The following is a 23760-nucleotide window of genomic DNA, read 5'->3' as shown; positions in this document are numbered from 1 at the left end:
CATACACTTAGGGTTCCACAACCCAAATTTCCAACTAATTTATTCTCCAATCATGAGTTATCACACACATCTCATAGTCATAATTCCAGAATCCGGATGTAACATCGATATTAAAAAACTAATTATTATTAGTAATGAAACTTGGGAGTGATGTTTTGGTTAAACAGTATGTTGAAATGGGTTGCAGTTTGACATTATGATATATGGTATGTTTTCTGAATCCTAATTATACTTTAATAACAATATATGTAATTTTACAATAACAGTCAATCTAGAAGTTGAACACAATAACTAATGAATTTGATAATTTCCTGTAAGCTTCAGAATATCAATTGTTTAGATTAGCAATTGCGTCATCAAGTTGAGCATCAATATTTAACTTCAAGAAACAAAAGTATATAAAACATCACTTCAAATTAAACCAGTACAATGATGTTTAGAAACAAAAATCACTAAAGCATGTACGATTACTAATGAATTTAATAATTTACCTGAACAATTTGACTTTTGAGGATACCAATTGTTTCATCAAGTTGACCTGCAATAATCATTTTCAACAAATAAAAATAATCAATCAAGAGCATAGAGATGAGAAAAATAACAAAAAACTTGACTGTTATGATTCAAGCACTATTCTATATAAAAAAATACATATTTGTATACACAGCTAAACCAATAATGATCATTACACAGTCCTTTAAGGTTTATACAATAGATTAAATTAACTAATTCAGAAATACAACGAATCAAATGATTTTTAGTTATAATGGTAGAAAAAAGGTCAAACGTGATCCAAAACACCATCCCGATGTCACCGCATAATCGTAAGTCCGTGCTTAGTAATTAAGTACCTCAATGTAGAACTGAGATTTACAAATTAGCAAGAGTAGTAAACAGATACTTATATTGCATAATTTTTTTAAATGATCAATAATTTTACAATTTGAGAATATGTTCCAAATACAATGCCAGATCACTACCCTTTCTCTAATTTCGTCCTTAACATCACAAGCCAAGCAATAAACCAAAAAAGAAACACTCAAAACATAATTTTCAGGAAGGTATTTAAAAGAATATTACCAATAAATCTGATGAGTATAAAGACTGATTGAATTTACTTAACTACACATAACACCAAACATCAATTCAATCTCCATCGAACAACTTCAAAACACAAAATCACTAAGCAAAATATCCAAAATTAATAACAAACTAACAAAAATTGAAAACACATATGTAAACAACCTTAGAACATAGAGGTAAATAACAAAAAAATTGATTGTTATAATTCAAGTACTATTATATATTGAAAAATACATATTGTGAACATACAGTAATCAAAATTGGCTAAACCAATAATGATTGTTACACAATCGTTTTAAGAGTTTATACAATGAATTAAATTATACAATTCAGAATTAATCGAAGACTCTGATTAGCAACATACCGTCTGAAATAAAAGATTTCGATTGAATAGTCACCGATGGCGAGGAGCATGTACTTCGACGGAGACGGAGATGAAACTGAAAAACTTGGTCGCCCGTGATTTTAGAGTTTAGGAATGAGGTTTGACAGATCTGAAACATTAGGAAAGAGGCACAATTGATTTAGGGTTTTGCAAACATTGATGAATCTAATTGTTTGGATAAGGGATCCGAACCGGCGCTGTGAAAGGAGAATTTTGGGAGGCGGGAATTAGAGAGCGAGGATAGGCTAGATACAGGACACGTGGCAAAAGCAAACTTTTATTTATTTAATAGTATAGATTACCAACTATTTATTAATCAAAACATCTTTTACTTTTGAAAAAAAATATAAATACAATGTCATGTCTAGTACTCTAACACAATTACAGCGAAAGGATCAAACATTCATACAGTCCTAGTGTGAGAACAATGAAGACATTGACCTAAAAGGAGTGAACAATTTGAAAAATTAAGACCCTACAATAACTTTGAGAAAACTCAACTATGGGAATTTGGAAAAGGTCCATAGATATGAAAGATATGCAATGGCAAGCGACACAACGGCCGTGCTACGACTACAAAAGTCACAATTGCAATGACAAGAGTTACGACTATGTTGATTGGCACCCAAACTATTCAATCTTTTCTTTCGGTCTCAATTCAAAAGGCATTAGAAGCAAGGCTTTTTATTACCATCGTGAATGGGTAACTAATTTTGATTCATGCTTTCTGTTTGGGTATGGGATTTTGACAATATTCAATTCATGTTTTCTTTATTATCGAAACTAAACGTTTTTAATTAATTGGTACCAATTCTGTTGGGCGTTAGGTTGTTCATAGAATATGATTCATATTAATGGTTTAATGATACATCCATAGTCAACCCACAAGCTCATGTGAAAGTGTTTCCAATATTTATCTAGAAATTGCTAACGCTTAGATTGTTGTTATTTTATTTATCAAGAAATTATTAACCCTTAGATTTTTTTTTCTTTTATTTTTTATTGTGGTTTAATACAATTCAAATGTTTGGCACGTTTTAAGTAATTCGTTCTTTGTTCCACTGACAAAAAGTCCTGGATCCATCACTATCTAGTGACAAAATAAGAGTTAAAAGAGTGGAGAGAAAATGATATTGCAATAGATCTTAATTAAACAATAAACTCTTCCGTATATATTTTAGATTTTTTTTTCCTAGAACGATTACCATTTAAATTCGCTCTTAAATCTACATTAACGTCCGCCAAAGAATTAGAGCCCTCAACCACTAACCTTTACTTACACACTTTGCTAGTTTGATACCTCTATAAGCTCTTTGATATGTATATATTTTATATAATAACTATATAATATAATTATATCTAGACCAATAATAACTTGGGCCTAAAAAGAGAAAATGCTTTGTTGGACTATGTTAATGTTTTGATGAGATCCATCATCCAAGACTCCAAGTATCAACAACTCACCCTAAAAACCAAAAGCCATTTCATAGCCTGCCTTACAATTCATTGCTTCAATGTCAACAAAACAATACCCGAGTAAACCTTCACCGTTCAATAAAACACTAAAAACCACTAATCGTTTGATCTATCCAAGTCAACGAACGAAAAAACAATTATATACGCAAAGGATAAAGAAAATGTTATAATAAAAAAGAGACCTCCATATGGGACCTCTTCATCTGCTAGCTACTAGCATCACACAGTTTCGTCATCATCAACCTCCAAAAGAAACGGATCCTTGAGAAGATCAGAAGCAGAAGGCCTTGCTCGTTTCTGACCGATACATCGTTCAATAAACGCTTTTAACTCGGGCTCTGCTACTTTATTTAAAGCTAGAGGCATCACGCCACTTGTAACCTTCTTATATATTTGAGCAACACAGTCACATTCAGTGTATGGTATCTCCATTGTAGTCATTTCTAGCAAACACATTCCAAACGAGTATATATCAACCAACTCGTTGTAATCCTCCTCGTACAGCTCTGGTGCCATGTATTCTGGTGTTCCCAACAATGAATGAGCCACGTGGCTCTTTCCTACCACTGCTGCTAAACCCAAGTCACCAATCTTCACCTGTCACATGTACATTGGACATTAGTACCAACCTGTTAGATAAAACAAAACGATAAGTATCAAATGATTTACCTTTCCAATATTGCCATTTATGAAGATGTTGCTACAATTGAGATCTCTATGAATGACACATGGCTCGTGCGTGTGTAAATACTCCAAGCCTTTAAGGATTTGTTTCGACCACTTCTTTAAGGCTTTGGTTGACACGCGCTTATGTTTCTTCCTGTAATCCCTCAAATTTCCTGATGCACATGCTTCGGTTATGAAGTTCAAGGTATTGTGTTCGGTGTCCCTCCAGAAACCATAAAGAACTATGAGGTTTTCGTTCTTTAAGGTTTTTAGAAGTTTCACTTCTGAGAATAACCTCTTTAGCACGGACGGATCACCACTGAAATTCCTTAGTTTGACTTGGTTCCAAGCCACGTCTCTGCCTTCGGCTTGGTCAAAACCCCTGTAGACCTTCTTAACCGCACCAGCACCCAACAGGTCGCTGTACCTACCAAATCTTCCTGACGGGTCAACCTCAACGAATGGCTCTCTGTCGTGCTCTGCTGGATCAGGACTTCTTACGTGCATCCTATGGATTTCTTCAGTAAATTGGTGATTATCCAACAGATTTGCCTGGTTACAGAAAGAAGATAAAATAATACATTAGACAAACATATCACACAACTAGACAAGGTTACATGATTCCACCTACTCTATAATCACTGCAACCAGTTAAGCTGATAATTCTAGCTAGGCCTCTAAACGAACCGAACGTTCATAAACTTTCGCTTATTTAATAAACGAACGAACGGACATTAACAAAACTTTTACTTCATTTAATTAAATGAACGAACATGAGCACATGTCTTGTTCGTTCATTTATGTTCAATTATGTCTGTTCGTCTTCAATTACGTTCGTGAACTATTCGTCCAGGTTTTAAACGAATGAACACAAACACGCCCATATTCTTAATTAACGAACACGAACAAAAAAATTTGTTCGGCCAATGTTAGTGTTCGTGTCCGGTTAAAGTTAAATGAATGAACACGAACAAGCCCCTTTTTCATGTTCGTTTACATGGCTAATACTAGCTATCCACTAAGAAACAAACGATGCACCTAGGGTTCATTCAAGATTTATAAATCTATTCATTAAAAAATATGATTTTAATACTGCTAAAAGCAAACTCATGGTTAATAATATGAACTAATAGACAAGGAATAAATTTCAGCTGCTCAAACTATTTACAGTACACATAATCGGAAATAAACAAATCCTGTTAATGCACAATAACCAAAATATAATCGTTCTAACCTAGCTTTTATGCTATTATTATTATTCTACCAATTTCAGTCTCTAATTAACAAATGTCCAGCAAAATCATCGAATTCGAAAACGATTCGATCTATTACGGCATTGAGCATTAGAAACCAGAACTGAAGCAAAAATTCCGATAGAAATATTAAAACTAGAGTTACGAAAGCATCGAATTACAGTTATCATTACACAAATTACTACAGTTATTAAGGCATTAAAAGGAAATTGATTGGTGGTGTTACCTCAGGCGAGAATTCGTTGTCTGCTACTTGTGGATGCCAGACCAAAGGCTAATGCTTGAGGAGTCGTGGGGTGGGTATATATAGGACGAGAATGGTTCCGTACTCCAAAATGCTATTAATTATGATTTAATAGCATTTTAGGGCTTTGACTTTTTGCTTTTTTATTTTTATTTTGACTTTAACGTGGTGTTCAAGTATTAAATACTTAGTCAGCAAGGTGCTGCCAACTTGTCATGACAACTCAGTTTAGCATGATAACATTGACAATTTATTTTATTTTGTTTTATTTGGTTAAATGTAAAATCACATTTTTTAATATAAAACCTTTTATTTATTTATTTATTTATTTATTTATTAATTTATTCATCAAAAGATGGTATAAAGAAACATATCTACACAATACACAATACAAACTTTAGCTTCGTATTATGCAAACTTTACACAAAAGCAAATAAATAAAATAAAATCGACACGTAACATACAATATGGCTTTTGCGAATCCTCGATCACACTGTTCACACACCCGTTTCGAAACACGTAAAGGTACTCTTTGCTAGTTTGATTTCTAAGAAGAGAAATGAAACAAAACAACATTCTGCAGATGGATACATTGGGTGGATTACACGGGATGCATCAAATATGATAAAAACAGGGGCTTAAACACGTTTGATACATCTTACACCTTCCATGTTCGGTCAAGGTTCTAGTTTCATGGAAACGACTCGTGATTGCCTGTTACGCTTCGCAACCCTTACAAAGACTATTGATAGGCAAGACGGGGCCCACCATGGCCGCCGAACCTTTTGCTCCCCCTTCAAGCAAGCAACTGTAAAACACAAATATATTAAGCAAAAAAGACTTAAAACAAACATACCTATTAAAATCTCACATATAACAAGCTACTAATAGTATCTAGGGAGGGTAAGATGGGAAAAGCATTTCATCTATCCCTGAAGATAGAGAGGTTGCTCCCACTAACTCGCCCGACTATCAAGATATTACAAAGTTTGGCGTAGGGAATCACAAACAACAAACTATAAAGTACAGAAAACAATAGCAGTAAACTAGTAATAGCACAAAATGATGAGAAAACTATATTTATAACTAGATAAAAGAGTAGGGAGACATGATTATTGCAACTCAACTACTTGTTCTTGCTAATTAACTAATGGTGTTGGGACACTAGTTGGAGCATCAAATGTAAGAAAAACAGCTGTTTAGGAGACAATCAAGAATTACTACACAGGAATAAAGAAAATACAGTTTTCGTAAAGAGTTTAGTAGAAGTCATCTGAGTTTCAAAATTAGATGATGATTGAACTTTTCACTTGTCATACCATATTCTATCATGCTTTCTCATGTAAATCAAATGAATACTTATCCATATTCCATAGATCAAAAATGCTTTGTAATCCACAAAAGCCGTAGACGTTCTTGCTAGGAAAAGAAGGGAACAGAGGGAAGGCAAGGGATTTGGCGTTATTTTATTAATCAAAAGGGCAAAACGGACATTTGACATTGACTTAACATACACTTCTAATGTCCATAAGTGTTAGGTATCAAACATGTTACAGTGTGGCAAAAGGTTGGGACAAAATCCCATTAACAACAATAATAAAGCAAAATGATAAGAGAAATATCCGTCCTAACACCATAAAAAATGGACATTATGCCCAATCATATGGCATAACCACTAACATAGGAGTTTGTAAGAGACAAAGATTAACTACCAATATATAAAAATTAAAATCACATCAGAGTTTGAGAGACACTACCTTTAATCCTTCTAAGTTCCTTGCATAATGTTATGAAATCCCCCCACTTCATGTGACAACGCCGAATAAACCGAAGAATTTGTTCAGTTGTAAACATGGACATACCTTCTAGATACTCCCCATTAACACCATTTTCTTTAAAGGTTTGGCGATACCCGCCCAAATTTATTTCCTCCAACCAAAGGCCAACATCCTGGAAAACAATATTTGACCAAACATGGTCAAACCACGCTGCAATATTCTTCCATATACATAAAGACTGCAAATAAAACGAAATAATGGTTCACACATAAACGCACATCCTGATGTGCCATTTGCTCTTCGTTCTTCTATAGAAGTCATCATGGTATGCTCATTGCAGCTAACTGATGCTACAAGCATCCATGATTTATTGGTTTATTACTTCGTTTCTGCTCTATTATTTTAACATTTTCAATCAGACAACCCTATTTCTTTGTATAGCAGGGCCGATCAAAATACAATATCTATAGATATGTAGGCTGTAAACGAACCGGACTGGATGAGACCTTGTTCATGTTTGTTCGTTAAGCTTTTATCGGACCAACAGACAGTTCATGAACACTTTACCTAACGAAATTTCGTGTCCGTGTTCGTTCGTTAAGGCATTGAGTACGTTCGTGTTCTCCGTGTCCGTTCATTAAATTCGTGAACGGATGCAAACGATCACTAATGGACACTAACAAACACAAATGAACGTAACCAGACACTAAAGGACACAAATGAACATAAACGAGAGTATATTAATTTGAGAATAACAAACACTATCACCCAAAAAACCGGAGGTACACCACATAATATCCAATAAAAGCTTAGCATAGTAATCATAAACATAACCTTATCAAAATAGTAATAGTAAAAAAGTTAATTAATTAATTAAAATAGTAAAAGTAAAATTTTTATAAATGAACATATATATAAGTAAATGAGCGTAACCTGGCGAACGTAAACAGACGTATAAATGAACGTTCACGAACACAATTGGATGAATGCGACCTATGCTCGTGTTCGTTTGTTAAGCTTACCGAACAAAATTCTTTGTTCATGTTTACATAAATGACTTCCCACCGAACAAAGGGTTCGTTTACAGCCCTAAGCCAAAGATTCTAGATTCAACCGATAAAATATCTGTCTTTCTACTGTAAATGATCCTGATGACGCCCGAGACACATGTTGCGCATGAAAAGAATGCATTGATCACAAACGAATGGGTAAAAGTAGAAATTGAGTCCAAATGGAAGCACAAGAATAGTGATTGATACATGTACTAAAATTGGGATAATCAAGTAATCATAAGATTAAGAGATAATTTGGTTGGTTTGTTATGAAAATGAAGCTAAATCTGAGAGAAAACTAGAAACAAATATCATCAGTAGTGCTGCAATTGTGTCGTGTAAATTAAAAGACTTTGTATCCCTAAAATAGAAGATGAAAACCCCCAATTGTAAATGGAAAGAGAATTGAGGCAAGAGATGTAATACCTCAACGGTCCAGATGAAGAAATCAAGCGGCTCCGGTGGCCGTTGTAATTTGGTCATCTCACAAAAGAAAGAAACCCTAGAAAGAAAAAGCCCAATTCAATCAAACAAGAATTAATTAGAGTAGAGTTAGTTACTTGCCAACCGGAAGAGATTAGATTATATTAGATTAGTCAGGATATTATTGATTGATTCAGTGCATATGAAAGCGAGAGAGAGAGAGAGAGAGAGCCTTTTTTTTATTTATTTATTTATTTTTAAGTGTGTGTTTGTATGTGAGAGAGAGAGAGAGTTGTTTTGTTTGGTTTGATTTGATTTGCAGTTGGTTGGAGTGTGTGTTAATGTGTGTGAGGAAGAGTGTTGTAGTGTTTGTCACCATTGACATGTGGACCTTCCATCCCATCCCATCCCATCCCATCCCATCCCATCCCATCCCATCCTTCACTTTGCTTTTAGTATTTTCCATATTTGTCCCTCCTATTTGTCTCTCTTTCTGTGTAGTAACATAAAATGATGTCACTTTAGTGAAAATCAAGTAAGTAAATACTTTATTCTCGTTAGCGTGGACGCGCTCTTGTTCCAACTTGGGAAGCGTTGGTCAAAAGAAACATTCAAGGTGTGAGTAGAAGGTTATGCCCCTTGTGTGAAGAAGGGCTGGATATGATCGATCATATTAAGACAGGATGTTTGGTGGCGGCAGTAGTGTGGGAAGTCATTGGTGTAACGTCCCGGTTATCTTTGGGTTCTCAGTTAGGGATGTTTTGAAGCTGCATAAGACTGTGGGGCTTCCGGATAAGAAAAAGGAAGTTTTTTATGGGATTATGATTATAGCATGTTGGAGCTTTTGGAAAGCGAGGAACGAAAGAGTTTTCGAAATGAGAGATATCAAGATAGATTCAATTATAGGCGAGATTAAAGCGTTAGGATTACTTTGGTACAATTATAGATCCAAAAAAGGTCCTATAAATTGGACAAATTGGCGTAAGTTTAGTCTCATGTTATATGTTATAGTTGGTTTGTGATGTTTTGGTTGTCCTCCGGCTTGTGGAGGGAGCTTGTTTCGGCTTTTTTGCCGATTGTTTATAAAAGTTTACGTTTCGGAAAAAAAAAGGTGGACGCACTCATTTACTCGGTTGGTCTGAGTAGTGGAACCGATTATCCTGGGGAAACCGCCACCCTCTTATTGAGTAGTTTGGGTTGGGTACATGAACTCGGTCTGAGTAGTGGATTATAGTTGGGATGGTTTTAATTGACTTCAGTTGTCTTAAGGTGACATTATTGTATATTTATATTAGTTAATTGTTGAGTGAGTACTTAGTAGGGGTGGCAAATGGGTTGGGTTGGGTCGAAATGGGTTTGGGTCGGAATGGGTCAACTAAAAAAGGGTTGTTTTGGTTCGGGTCGGAACGGGTTAGGGTCAAAAGGTTCGGGTCGAAATGGGTCAAGGTTGGAACGGGTCAAAACGGGTTTCAGGTCGGTTTTTTTTTTCCAATAACGAGGCCATATGCGGAAACATTTTAGTTTTTTTGCATTTTTCGTTTTTGATTTATATTTTGAGTTATGATTTTTTTATTAACTTTTTTGAATTTTTTTGGAGGGGTAAAAATTCAAAAAAATTAATAAAAATATCATAACTCAAAATATAAATCAAAAACGAAAAATGCAAAAAAACTAAAATGTTTCCGCATATGCCCTCTTTCTTCAAAAAAAAATCGAGAAATGAACTGAAACCGTAAGTCGACGAAAATGGAACATAAACCAAAACTGAACTGAATTGATCGAAACCGAAAAAATCAATCAAAAACGAAACTAAAAAACTAAAACCGGACAGAAATGAAACTAAAAAAACCAACCACAACGAAACAAAAGGCCGAAAACGAATCCGAAACAGACCAAAAACAAACAAAAGAAACCGAAACCAAACCCGTCCAGTGCTCCGAAACCGACCAAGAAGAAATAAAGGAAACCAAAACCCAACTCGTCCGGTGCAAAAACTCGTGTCGGTTCGAAACCTAAACCGAACTCGTTCCAATCCAAAACCAGTTTCAACTCGAGCTTGCCACTTTTCCTTAAGACACTAACCCACATCGACCCATTTTTTTAAATTTGTCGACTCATTTTGACCCAAAAATAAGAAGGTAGAATTTCAAGTGACCCATTTTAACTCATCTTATTAAAATCTATGACCCAAACCAACCCATATGATTTTTAAAACAACCCAAATTGACCCATTTGAAATGGTTTGGGTCAAGTGCCACCTCTAGTACTTAGACTACTTTTATTCATAACCCAAGCCAACTCAACTTTTTAATAAAAAAATTAATTTATCCCTCTTCCACCTACACAACCCAACCTAACCCAGCTTTTCACTTTTATTCATAACCCAACTTAACCCAAACCAATTAGTTTAATACATATATTTTATTAGCTTTTTAATTTATTCTGTAAAATTTAGTAAAATTAATAAAAATATTTATTTTTTAAACAATATTATTTGAAGTATAAAAATTATTAAAAAAGATAATATCGTAATTCTATTAAAAAAACCTTGAATTTTTACAACTATTAAAAAAACACAATTTTATATATAATAATATTAAAAAAATACATATTTTTAAAAGTCATCCGTTTCTAATAAAATTGATATCGAAATATTTATAAAAATAAACTAAACACGACTATGTTTTTAGATTTATGAAATAAAATAATATAAATTATTAAATAAAACTCAAATTATATAAACAACAAATTGTATGAAAGAAAAAAAAACAAAAGAATACCTAATTAAAAAGTGGGTTGTGACCTAGGTTGGGGTTGCAACCCGGGTTGTAGTGTGAAAAGGATTTAATCTTTTTATTTATTTTTTAAATAGTGTCATGACCTCCTAAGAGGTCACCAATAAAAGTAGTCTTAGGTACGTCATCTCTTTGAATTTTATAGTTTTCGTTATTTTGAGCTGACATAACCCTATTAATTGGTTAACTAAGGGGGCGTTTGTTTTTTCACATAAGATTTTCTTGACCTATTTTGTCTGCGCCACGCAGACATTGCCCTTTGCAGACTTTTTTTTTTTAAGACGTTTTATTAAAAAAAGCGTCTGTGTGCCCTCTTCTTGGTGCAGACTTGGACCTTCCACTTCTCACTTTTTCTAACATCTTCTCAACATACCCAACATATCAGTATTATCTCCCACATCCACTCTTCTTTTCTCTTCAAACCCTAACATTTCCCACCTCCACTCTTCCCTCTCCTTCAGCCACACCTCCTCCACCACCTCCCCATAGCCGCCACAACTATTTCTCTACAGCCGCGCTGCCGCCGCCGGTGCCCTAGCCACCATCTCCAGCCCTTTCGCCACTGCCTCTACCGCCATCTACCTTGTTATGTCCATTTCTTCCAGATTTGATTTTTTTTTTCATTTTTTTTTCAAGCTTTTTTTTCAATAGAGTGTAATTTTCAGAGTTGATAATTTTTTTTAACTTACATCCAACCTTATTATTAGTTTAGGTATATGATTAATTCACCATTCTTGTCATTGTTCAATTATTATTACTTTTTTTGTTGAAGAAAGTTTGTAGAAAAGTTAAGGTATAATGAAAGTTTGTAGTAATGATTGATATAACGAATGTTATTGTTGCTTGTTTATTGTTCTATGTGCTTGATTATTATTAATTTTTGGTTGAATAAAGTTTGTAGAAAAGTTAGGTATAATGAATCGGTTTATTTAAATTTATGTTTATTATAGCATTCTGCAGACGTTAAAAAACAAAAAGTCTTCTTCTTGCATACCATAGATGTTTGGTCCACCTTTTCTTCCACAGATGTCCGCAGATGTGATTAACAGACTACAAATATTTTACCTATTAAAAACAAGCAGCACCTAAGTAGTTTTGGTCCCAAAAAATATACCCTTGGTAAGTTAGCGAATGCGTCATGTTGTACTAAGTAACTAATATTCAATAGACATACTTAGAGCATTCTCATTCAACCCCTCATATTATGTGAGGGATGTTTTTATAATTTAGAGAGTGATTTAAGGTGTTGTGAGTGAAAATTTTTTATATTTTAGAAAAAGTAGTGATTTTTCTGTATATTTGAAAAGTTACTGTTCATCCTTTATAATTTTTTAATATATTTTGAAAGTGGTTGTGAGTGAAAGAAAGAGAAAAAGGTAATGATAAAAGGTATAAAAAGTATTATTTAATTGAAATGGAGAGAGAACATAAAGTAAGTTTTAATGTAATTTTTTGTTTGAAGATAGAGATGGGATGAGAATGCTCTTACATTTTGAATTAGTTATCTTGTATCAACTTACTTTTCAAGCCTTCCATGTTAAATAATTATTTATGTGCTAGAATGATGTTAGCTCGTATTTTTAAATTCTGGCACGTTATTCCCATGATGGATCTTAAAAAATCAGCCATAAGAATAACGATTAATCTTATGATCTAAAAGAACTTTGTTGTACTTGGACTACATTCATCGATAACATACCATATAGTAGTGACACTCATTGGCTAAACACTTAAGACATTGAATAGAAAAACTCTTATGCATTAAATAACCAAATACAAGAATAAAATGGAAATGCGGTTAGTGTCGCCTATATATTAAATTTTATTACAAACATGTATTTAGTTCATAAAACGTGAACAAAAAGATGATATGCGAGTGTACAATATTATTTTAGAAACAAAATAAACTAAATAAGGATTAAATAATCATAAAGTGGATCTAAACTTTATCAAACAACACTTTTACATGTAAGGGTAAAGTATCGACTATGAAGAGAAATGGAGAAACTTTTAATCATACAGTTTAGACTTTAACATGTGGATAGTGAAATGGCTTCCACGATCAATCGATAGCGATAGAGGTTACCTTAACATCTAGACGCTACAAACATATGAGATATTACAATGGCTATTTTGTCGTTATGGAATCTTTATGCCAATATTGATAATTACATGAAATCTATGTTTTCATATATTGCTTTAGAAAAGTGATTTTTAGATATTTTTTCTTGCCCCACTTATGAGATCGAAAGAAATGCCATCGTTTTCAACACAAAGTTAATATTACAACTATATATATATAATTTCCCAAACTTAAAACTAAAAATGTTTAAATTAGTTGTTATAAATATTAAATAAATAAATAAAGTGTAGATTAATATAAACGTGTGCTATTAGATCCACATGTTGCATCCTCGTGAATTTAGTCAGAATCAGTTTGATTCGTTATTTTACGGTAGGGATAAGTATTTGGTACCAAATACTGATACTTTTACTGTACCGATAAATTTGCTTATTTTTTCATAAAGTAGGTATCAGTATTTTCAGTACTGATACTATAAAATATCGTATTGTTGTAAGGAGTACTGGCACCCATATCACGCTAGTACTGTATCAATAAATTCAGCATGGTATTCGGTATCCACTTTTTTAGACATTTGGTACCGGTGCTAGTAACAACTTGATACCAGTACATTACTAATCTCATCCCTATTGTACGGTCAGTTACGTCAGTACGTAATAGCAATCACCAAAAGAAAGGAACAAGAAGAAGAAAAACTCAAAAAAAAAAACGTTTTAGTATGTGACATTCGTCAATTTTCAAACCCGAAATCCGGCCCGTTTTAAAATTTTGATATAATTCGATCCACATTTATTATTGAAAGTATTGAATTTCATGTCATTTACAATTCATGTTTATGATTTAATTGTTATGATTTTTTTTATGTTTGCGATGTTATGGACCCGATCGCAAACTTTTTTATCATGTATTCTCAAAACTTATTTTATCAAAGTTCATGGATTTAAACTTGTCAAAAATCAAACTTTCTTGTCATTTGACTCATTTTGAAGATATTTCATAAACCTAGATATCTCTTATTGAGTAGTTTGGGTTGGGTACTAATTTTCGACCTTTTATTTTCATATTGTATATTGTATAATTTATTCTATCATATATTATATCTTTAGATGTGTTAAATATATATATTTTTATTTTACGTTGTGTTATTATTTAAATAAATTTATTTATTCTAACCCGTGTTCTATATGGGTACCTAACCTAGTATTAAAATATAGTATTCATTTTAAAGATTTTATTTGAAAGAATTTGTCACATGAAAACATGGCCAACCACTACATGATGTCTGAAATTAGTACTAGTGTAGGTATGGATTCGGGCCTACACCTATTATTAGTGTTCTCTTTTTCTTGATAAACATCTCAAATGGTTGGTTACTTGACACTCGCATTTCATAAATTTCATTGGTTAATAATAATTTAAAACATCTCAAATGGTTAGTTGCCACTCACATTTCAATATTTCATACGAGTGTCTGTGTCTATAATTTACTACACTGTTACTAGATTTTAGATCTTGATAAACACCTCTTTTTTAATATACATACATAAAAGCTTTAATGTTTCTAAAATAATACTCCATCCGTCCTATTAAAAGTGTCAATAATTCCATTTTTAATTGTCCCATTGCAAATGTCTACTTTCAAAATTTATTAATCAATTTCCAAGTTTACCCTTAAACAAATATAACTAACATTAATAATTAATGTTGATTGACCCAATTTTCAAAGGCATTATTGTCATTTTGTAATTAAAAAAGGTAATTATTTAATCTTCCTTGAACTTTGTGTTTTTCAAACCATGACACTTTTAATGGGACGGAGGGAGTATTAGATTAATACGTTTTATGTTGCTTATAAGTCCATCATACTAACTAAAAATATTTTTCTGGAACTAGCAAATTAGAAGGCAAATACAAGCACTAATACCGAATAATTAATCAACATGTATAACTTATTGAGCATTTAAAGTAATGAACATGTAGGCATAGAGTGGGTGTTAAATGCATAGCCAACTATGCTAAGTCACAAGTAAACAAGCCAAGACCAATACTGAAAGGCTAATGGTTAAAGGAGTAGGGATGGTGAGTAACATGCTCATTATCGATGCATAGTTTAATCTTATTATGTATAGAAAGTCGATATAGCCAACTTTCTTTCCTCGAGTACGTCAACATCTAGAATGATCATCCTTGAACATATAGACATAGAGAGGACGTTCGATGCATAGCTAACCATGCATGGCATGCTAGCTCTAGACAAGTAAATAAGCCAAGACCAATACTGAAAGATCATAGGTCAAAAAGGAGTAAGAACGGTGCATAACATGTGCATGTCAATGCACAATTCGATATTGTCTTGCATAGAAAGGCAAACGTGACGTTTTTTATCCACAAGTTTTCATCAAGAATGATCGTCCTTAATACATTCAGGATCAATCAACAAAATGTATCTGGACTTTTCGATGATAAAACTTATTTTTAAGTTACACACATACCAACACAAGTTTAATTTTTATAAACTAAATAGACAATTGAAAATTTTGGATTTTATCAAGATAAGGAGAAAAAAAAATCTTCCTTAGGCTGTGTTGTGAGAAAAAAAATCTTCCTTATATGAAGATTATGTAAATATGATTGTGTTATAAAATAAAACTAAACCAATGAAAAATAAAACGTCTTCAGTTAATCAAGTTAACCACTAACGTGTCTCGTATATCATTTATCTTTTAGCAATACGAAAGAAACTCCACTTTTGTAGGGTTAAGAATTTAATAATCCATCTTTGTTAGGTTTCTTAAACAAACGTGTTAATAGATAAAATATGTTTTAAGATGTAGTTTGGATAAAGGTGCAAGAACTCTAATCTTTCTGTAACCAAACAAAATGCTTCATAAAGAATGATCATAGACAAGTGTACCATGTTGGGTTGCTCCTTGATTTTTCTTTCAGCTTTATAGAGACTCTTAGCGGGTTTAGTGCCCAAAAAGGTTTACATAACGTATAAGCATAGAAGCTAGCTTGGTTCACAGAATTTAGGGTGCGTTTGGTTCATGGATTGTATTGAAATTGGAATTGGAATTTGCATGAGAAATGGAATTGGAATTAATGAATTCCATTGAAAGCCCATATGGTTATTGGTTATACATTTGGAAATTTGAAGCCATAGACCACCACCGCCGGTCACAACCACCACTGTCCTCTCTTACCACCGCCTGTCAGAACCGGTTGTCCCAAACTTGACTCAAACTTGTAGGCTAGTAACTCAAATCTACCTTTTCACAAAAAACTACATCGTTTCGTTAAAAAATATAATAAATAATCCGGCTTCACCATTTCAGGCTGGGCTGAGAACCAGACCATACATAACCATCCTACTAAGTTTCACAAGCACAGTATGTAATATAGCCTCATAAAATTCATGTAAAAACAACTCAAAAACTTTTCAAATACCACAAACACAAACTCTTCAGAATCTGCAAAAGTAAAAATAAATAAATAAAAAACAAAAGCAGTGTATCACCTCATGGAATTACTCCTTTTTGGCCACTCTTCTTGTTTATAAAATAAAAGATATGAAATAAACAAATGAAAGCTCAGAAACCAGTAGTAGTTGAATCTGGTGATCCAGCTGCTCCTTTACTAGTTTTGCTAATAATCCCCTTTCCAAAATATTCAGCAATTACTGAAAATCCATCTTTCGAACTTTTAACTTGATTAAAAAACTGATCTTGATTCTTCGAGTTTTGTTCCAAGGTTCTTTTCATTTCTAGAACGGATCTGTACTCGGGGGCACATTCAGGGCATTCTTTCTCATTGTCACCGACACAACGTTGATGGAAGGAGTGCATACACATAAAGTGGACAGCTGGCAGGTCAAGTGTGAAAGTGCAAGCAGTGCACTTGCTTAGTTGGAAGATTCTGGCATTTGTCCTCAAATCCTGGATTTCTTTTCTCATTGTAGATGTTTCTTCCTGTCAAATTAAAAAAATATTTTATTTATATGTAGTGTTTAAACTCATGTTTTGATAAAAAAATTTTTTTTTAAAGATATGATGTGTAATCAAAAGTCAAAACCACATAAAAAGGCATTTGTTCTGAAATTTTTACAGCAGGTAATTAGTAAATCAAAACCGCATAGAAAGTCAGCATTCAAACGTACTGACACATCATCTGCCATGTCACCATTTTGATGGTTTGACCTGGTAACTTGATTCCACCAATGGCTAAATTTCAGCTCATTCACGTTCGCGATTATTTTATCTCAAACGGGTCAAATCAAGAATTTAACTACCGGTAGAAAGCAGCCCAAAGTCTTTCTAAATGCATGCAAGCTCCTATATTGTTTTCATTCTTAAAGGCAAATTATTTATTGTAATAATATTGTATTTGTAACCATAATTAAAACATTACTTGTTTATGTCAAATTAGAAAACTTAGAAAAATATTTGCGGGTTAACCTGATTCTTCCTTGATAGAAAACAACACATTTTAACAAGAATCTATCTTGACCTTTTAACAAGAATCTATTTTGACCCTTTTAACAAGAATGTATTTTGACCCACTAACCAAACCACCCGAGCCCACTCATGTTGCCACTTCTAGAATCAACCATATCAGGTCTCTACTTATTTTTGCAGGTAGGATAGCATCCTAAACTTGAAACAACTCATTTTCAAACCCAACAAGTATAAATATAAGCTTTTTTAAAGAAAGCCTCAGTTCACATAAACAAAATAAGCAAACAATAAAACCAATATAAAATTAGGTAGCATATTGAAATCTTCAGAGAACTTAAAAGCTAACCTGGTACTTATCAATCATCCGGCGATCCTCTTCGATAAGCTTTGACTCATGTTCCAGTTTTCTAGATATATAATCTTTAATAACAGAAAGACTTAAAAACGGATTTGAGGAAAGTGTTTGTAACACCATAATAGGCGGCAAAATATCATCTCTCTCAATAAAAGTCAAAACTTCCCTCACTTCTTTAGAGCAATCTTCACCAAGTTCACCAAAATACTTCAACAAATCTGCCCAAAGAGTCGGGTCGCCACCTGTCCCCGAGTTCCCTAACCTCTTACAACAAGCAATCAGCCCAACATGATCATGTGCACGCATGTAACAAGCAATCACTTCTTTGTAAAGTTTCAGTTTTTCATAAAGATATAAAAGCCCTCCTTTAAAAGCATTCATCTCACATAATATTATAGCCAGATCAACGTCATACAACGGTTGTTCTTGATCCGACGGCCACGCACGTTTCAGCAACTCGAGCCCCTTTTCAAGTCTGTCTTGATGATCATTCACGGTTTTTGAATCTTTATGTTCTTGGGGTAATTTCCCATTAGAGGTACCATTAGAAGTACCATTATTAGCTGGTGATTGTGACATTAATGGGAAGGTCAAGTCAGTTGACAAATATAGCTCCAGTAACGTGTTATGAATTTCCACTTGAGCGGGTGAGTCTTTGACTTTATTAATATACTTTTCGAGAAAAATCATAAGTGATCTCGGATGATGAATGAAAATATTGAGAAAGTCAACAGGAGATGGTAGCACATATGCGTTTGAACCTTCCTCAGTGCAAAGTTTCATTAAAATTTCAATTGTTTCAGTCGGTTTATGCTCGATTAACAATTTACCATACTCTTTTACCGTCACACCAGCTTGACCTTGGTCAAGACTAGAAATATACTGCAAAGCCTCATCATAATTTCCCAAATCTTCAAGCAAAATCTTTAAATACCACTCGTGTCTACCGGCTTTTTTAGCAACATACATTGCATGTTCATGATAATTAGCAGCTCGACAAACCCTAATTGCGGTTTCCACATCAAACTTATGCTCACCAACACCATCTTCACTTTTGATAAAAACATTCAACTTGTCTACATCTTTCAGTTTGGTATAACAGTTTAACAGAAGGGTAGTATGGTCTTTTGAACCGAGACCTTTCTCGTGTAGATTCTCCAAGTAGTTTGTAAGATTGTAGATCCTTTGTGTATCTAGAAACTTCTGGATCACATATGAAGGTTCTAGATGGCCAATCGTGTGAATGTATTGAGCCATTGCCTCATCAAAATCTTGTTTGCTGTATAAATGATCACCATATTTTCTTAAAACTTCAGCAGTTGCAGCTGCGTCAGCTTGTTGACTTTGAACAAGATTAATGGCTACGGTATAAAGATTCTTCTTAAAAAGCATATCCAATTTGCTTTCCATATCTTTCTCACCAATACATATAGCTGATTTATCCTTCATTATAAGCAGTATGCTTCCCCATTCACATAACATGTGAGAAACCTCTTTAACCACTATTGAATGTGCAATTAAACGGTTTTTCAAATCATAGATATTGAATGTGTTGTTTCCATTTCTTTGGTCCGCCATAACACATAATAAATATCCACGAAACCAACCAAGAAACTTTTTTTCTCCTTCAAAAGCCCAACATGGACCTCTACCATCAACTTCATAGAAATAAACAGCCTCGGGTCGACCAATAATAAGCTCCTGATTACAAAAAAACAATAAATAAAAAAATGTAAAACAATTTGAAAATAAAGAATTAAGGGAAGATGGTGATACCAAGCGGTCATTCATGGCAACACTATTGACATCAGATCCTATTTGATCCAGTGTTTGTCGGCTAGCTGGCTGAGTTTGCAAGTTAAACAAGGTTACAGAAGCTGGAGTGACTGCAAATAACTGAAAAGCTTTGCCATCAACACGAAAACCCATTCCTGTTATCGAACATTGTGTCTTATCTTGACGGTTTTCCACTTGAAGCATGAACCTTTTGATGCGTTCACGCGCAATATCCCCTTGAATGCAATAAATGCAACCATTGTCTAGTCCAATGGCTATTAGTAATATTGGTGGAGCTTCTTCGAGAACTAGAAATGATGTTATCTGCAGAGTTATAAATATTAAAACTTAAAACATGTATAATAAACATTTACAATAAAAAACTGAAAGTTTAAAAGAAAACCGTTGCTTCTGGAAACTGGTTTGTGAATATTCGTAATATCTGGATACAATCCGGAATAGATGTGCTTGGACCCTCCGGTTGAGTTTTATCAAGGTCAAAAACCTTGAGGCAAACAGAAGATAACTGTGGAGATATTTGTTCATCTTCTCCAACGGTCAGTAAAAAGTTTCTTTGCTGTTTATACATAAAACAGAAACTGAATCAAATCATACTCAAAACTCTCAGGAAAATTTAAAAAAAAAAACTTCATAACCTGCACAGAACAAAATTTCTAACTCTAACTACTCTACAGATTACTATTTCATACCTACGGCTGTAAACAGACCGAACGTTCAGAGTGAAGTTCGTTTATGTTCATTCGTTTAATAAATGAAAGAACATGAACAAGGAATATTGTTCGATTAACTAAATAAACAACCTGACCCGTTGACACCGACCATTCTCGGTTAGCCAAATCAAATAAAAAAACATTGTTTGCGTTAGAACGATTCACGAACAAGTTCATTCTCGTAATGAACGAACATGAACAAGGCCGTGTTGGGTTCATTTACAGCCCTATTAAATCATACCTACTGAATCAAATTACACTCAAAACAATCAAGAAACTTAAAAAAACTAGCCAGAACATAATAATAATAATAATAATAATAATAATAATAATAATAATTGGTAAATGGGTATACAAATTTGATAAAAAAAATGAAACCTTTAACTGTTGAAGAAAGAGAACAGAGGAAGTGTGAGCTTGAAAGCCGTAGCTGAACTTAAAGCCTCGATCCAGTAAGCTAACAGTTCCGTCTTCGCATCCAATGGCGATTTTACCCCTGCCGCTCGAACAACACTCGATTCGTCCGGCCACTTCGTCCGGAACCACACCTTTTCCGGCGTATTTCTCCTCGAAGAACTCGAATTTCCGCCATTGGTACATCTTCTAGGTTGTTGTCTATGCGATTGTTGTCATGTGGGTCGATACAGATATGCAATGATTGGAATTTATGTGATCGATCGATAAAGAGGACGGGTTTGTTTTGTTGGGTTGTTCTTGGACGTGGTTGATATCCGTTTTCAACTCCAGGACCGAATATCCCTAAATATATCGGGTATTTTAAGGATATGGGTCGGGGCATCCCTTTATTGGATCTTAAATTGTGGATGTTCAAAATGCTCGTTCGATAGAAGCTCGAATCCAAAAGAGCCGAGCTTGGCTCATTTAGATTAAATCACTCAATTTTAATATATAGTAGTAATAATAGCCTACTAAAGTAAGAAAAAATATATAAAAATTATACATACACAATGCCACTCAAGCTCTAAAACATTATAAAAAAAACAAAATAATAAAACATATAACGTTATGAGTTCTTATGAGTTCGCTAGTTATAAATTTTATATAAATCGTTGTTAAAAATTATATTTTGTCGTTTGTATGTTAATATATGTAAAAAAACTACTGTATAAAAATAAAATAAAAAAGCTAACGAGCTCGAGCTTGTTTTTTCGTCTCGATAAAGTTAACGAGACAAGCTCGAGTCCTAGCTCACCCTGGCTCGGCTCGGCTCAACTCAATTACAGCCTTATCTTGAATGTTCGTTGGTAACCCGATTTGCTGCTTGTATGCTGCTTTAGATCTTGCTTAAATCGTAATTACTGGATCAAACTTTCGTTAAAGATTATTAATCAAGTAACTATGAACCCTAATTGGATGTCAATTTGGGGATTTCATCGTGATAAATTTTGATTAATTATGCCAAACACATAATAACATTTATATTGGACAAATGTATTTCATTCTCACGAAGTAACAAAAAGAAAACAACAATCAAGAATATATAAAAGCACAAAAGCTCAAAGGAAAAAAATGAAATTAACTATTTGTAAGTTTATAAAATGTATACTTTTTGAAAACTTAAATAGTAAATAAAGTTTAAAGGAGATAGAAACTAAAAAAATTGAATTTATGTATTAAACTTCACTATAGATTGACAAAAGAGAATTAGTTATGGGACTAGAGTACTAACTACTAAGCATGGGTGTTGCATTATTTACGCTGGTGATTACAGTGTATCCAAACCCGTTGGAAACACCCAAAGCTTGACACATTGTGATTCATTTTTATTTAATAGTGTACAATCGGTAGAGACAAGGTGGCATGAAAATATATACTTTCTGGCCGGGTATACTAGACGAGCATTTTTAATAAACTAACGGGTTTGGATGGGATGTACTAATTGGGTATGGGTTTGGGAATGCCTATCCCGACCCCTTGCCAAATCAAGCATAAGGTCGTATCAAATCTCACATTCAGCATTGGATTCAACTTTGACCAAAGAAAGAGTTAATAGTTTTAAAACTCAACGCAGATTCGATGTGGTTTTAAACTGAATGGAGCACATGGAACTCAATTCCTTCACTAGCCAACCCAATAAACACAATTGCCAAGTAGCCTTATCACACACTGGACCTGTCACTCGCTCAGAAACTGCTCGGAAAATACTCGCTCGTTTTTTGTTGATTGTAAGCGAGCCGCTTTGCCCAGTTTAGTTTGTAAACGAGCCAATCAACGAGCAAAGGTCTGCTCGTATACACTTTAAACACTTTAAACTTTGCTCGGAAAACACAATAGAACATCAGTTTAAAGTGTTTTCTGTGTTCATCATTGATAGTGCACCTACTTCAAAACGAAATTACTCAACAAACCAATTCGTTTCAACTGCATAATTGTTAATTCAATCATGGTTGAGTTAAATCGATCCTGACAAAAAATGGAGGAAAGTAAGGTGAGCGGTACGTTCTTGGTGCTTCTGACTTCTTGTTTGCAAATTCGTGACAAGTGGTTAGTTATTTTAGTTGAAGACGCTTTTTTTACCTGTTCATTTAATTTTACTAACATTTTATTTTGTCTACAGGTTGTAAATTATAAAATTCGGCGGAAAGTCGGTTTCCTGCTTTGCACGGTCCAAAAGTGATTCGTAGGTGATGACAGTATTAAGAGGAAAGTTTTCTTTATTCAACTTGTTAGATTCCATCATCATTAATATTATATTAAAAGTCGGTTTTAATATGTTGATCAACTGTAACTTATCAATTAAATGTTATTAGGGACGTCCAAACCGCTCGCTGCTCGCTCGGAAATTGCTCGGAAAATGCTCTCTCGTTTTTTCTTTTGCTCGATTGTAAATGAGCTACTTTGCTCGGTTGGTTTGTAAGCGAGCCAAGCAACGAGCAAAGCTCTCCTCGTATACACTTTCAACACTTTATACTCTGCTCGGAAAACACTTTAAACTTATACTCATATATACAATAGAGCATAAGTTTAAAGTGTTTTATGTGTTCATTATTGTTAGTGCGCCCACTCAAAAACTAAATTACTCAACAAACCAATTCGTTTCAACTGCATAATTGTTAATTCAGTCATGATTGAGTTAAATCGATCCTGCCAACAAATGGAGGAAAGTAAGGTGGGGGGCACGTTCTTGGTGCTTCTGACTTCTTGTTTGCAAATTCGTTACAAGTAGTTAGTTATATTAGTTGAAG

At 33.7% G+C, this 23760-nt stretch overlaps 3 protein-coding genes across 3 annotated transcripts; all 3 read right to left on the bottom strand.

Moving 5' to 3' along the window:
- Positions 1-2942: 2942 nt before the first annotated feature.
- LOC143574667 (putative serine/threonine-protein kinase WNK11) lies at positions 2943-4117 on the bottom strand. The gene is made up of 2 exons (XM_077059239.1): positions 3614-4117; positions 2943-3541 (listed from the first exon to the last, which is right to left on the bottom strand). Exons 1-2 carry the CDS (start codon positions 4115-4117, stop codon positions 3164-3166), a joined length of 882 nt encoding a protein of 293 aa, XP_076915354.1. The 3' UTR covers positions 2943-3163.
- A 1376-nt stretch (positions 4118-5493) lies between these two features.
- LOC143574666 (uncharacterized) lies at positions 5494-8420 on the bottom strand. Its single transcript, XM_077059238.1, has 3 exons — positions 8364-8420; positions 6865-7057; positions 5494-5915 (listed from the first exon to the last, which is right to left on the bottom strand). The coding sequence occupies exons 1-3, from the start codon at positions 8418-8420 to the stop codon at positions 5785-5787; spliced, it is 381 nt and encodes a 126-aa protein (XP_076915353.1). The 3' UTR covers positions 5494-5784.
- Positions 8421-16610: 8190 nt separating this feature from the next.
- On the bottom strand, positions 16611-21154 carry LOC143574657 (vacuolar protein-sorting-associated protein 11 homolog). The gene is made up of 5 exons (XM_077059229.1): positions 20933-21154; positions 20227-20400; positions 19824-20147; positions 18039-19748; positions 16611-17206 (listed from the first exon to the last, which is right to left on the bottom strand). Exons 1-5 carry the CDS (start codon positions 21152-21154, stop codon positions 16829-16831), a joined length of 2808 nt encoding a protein of 935 aa, XP_076915344.1. The 3' UTR covers positions 16611-16828.
- Positions 21155-23760: the final 2606 nt, after the last annotated feature.

The sequence above is a fragment of the Bidens hawaiensis genome, unplaced genomic scaffold, assembly GCF_021521415.1.
Source record: "Bidens hawaiensis isolate Kalapana, Puna unplaced genomic scaffold, B.hawaiensis_p1.1 tig00027074_1, whole genome shotgun sequence".
Classification (NCBI taxonomy): domain Eukaryota; kingdom Viridiplantae; phylum Streptophyta; class Magnoliopsida; order Asterales; family Asteraceae; genus Bidens; species Bidens hawaiensis.
This window is presented reverse-complemented; position numbering and strand designations above follow the sequence as displayed.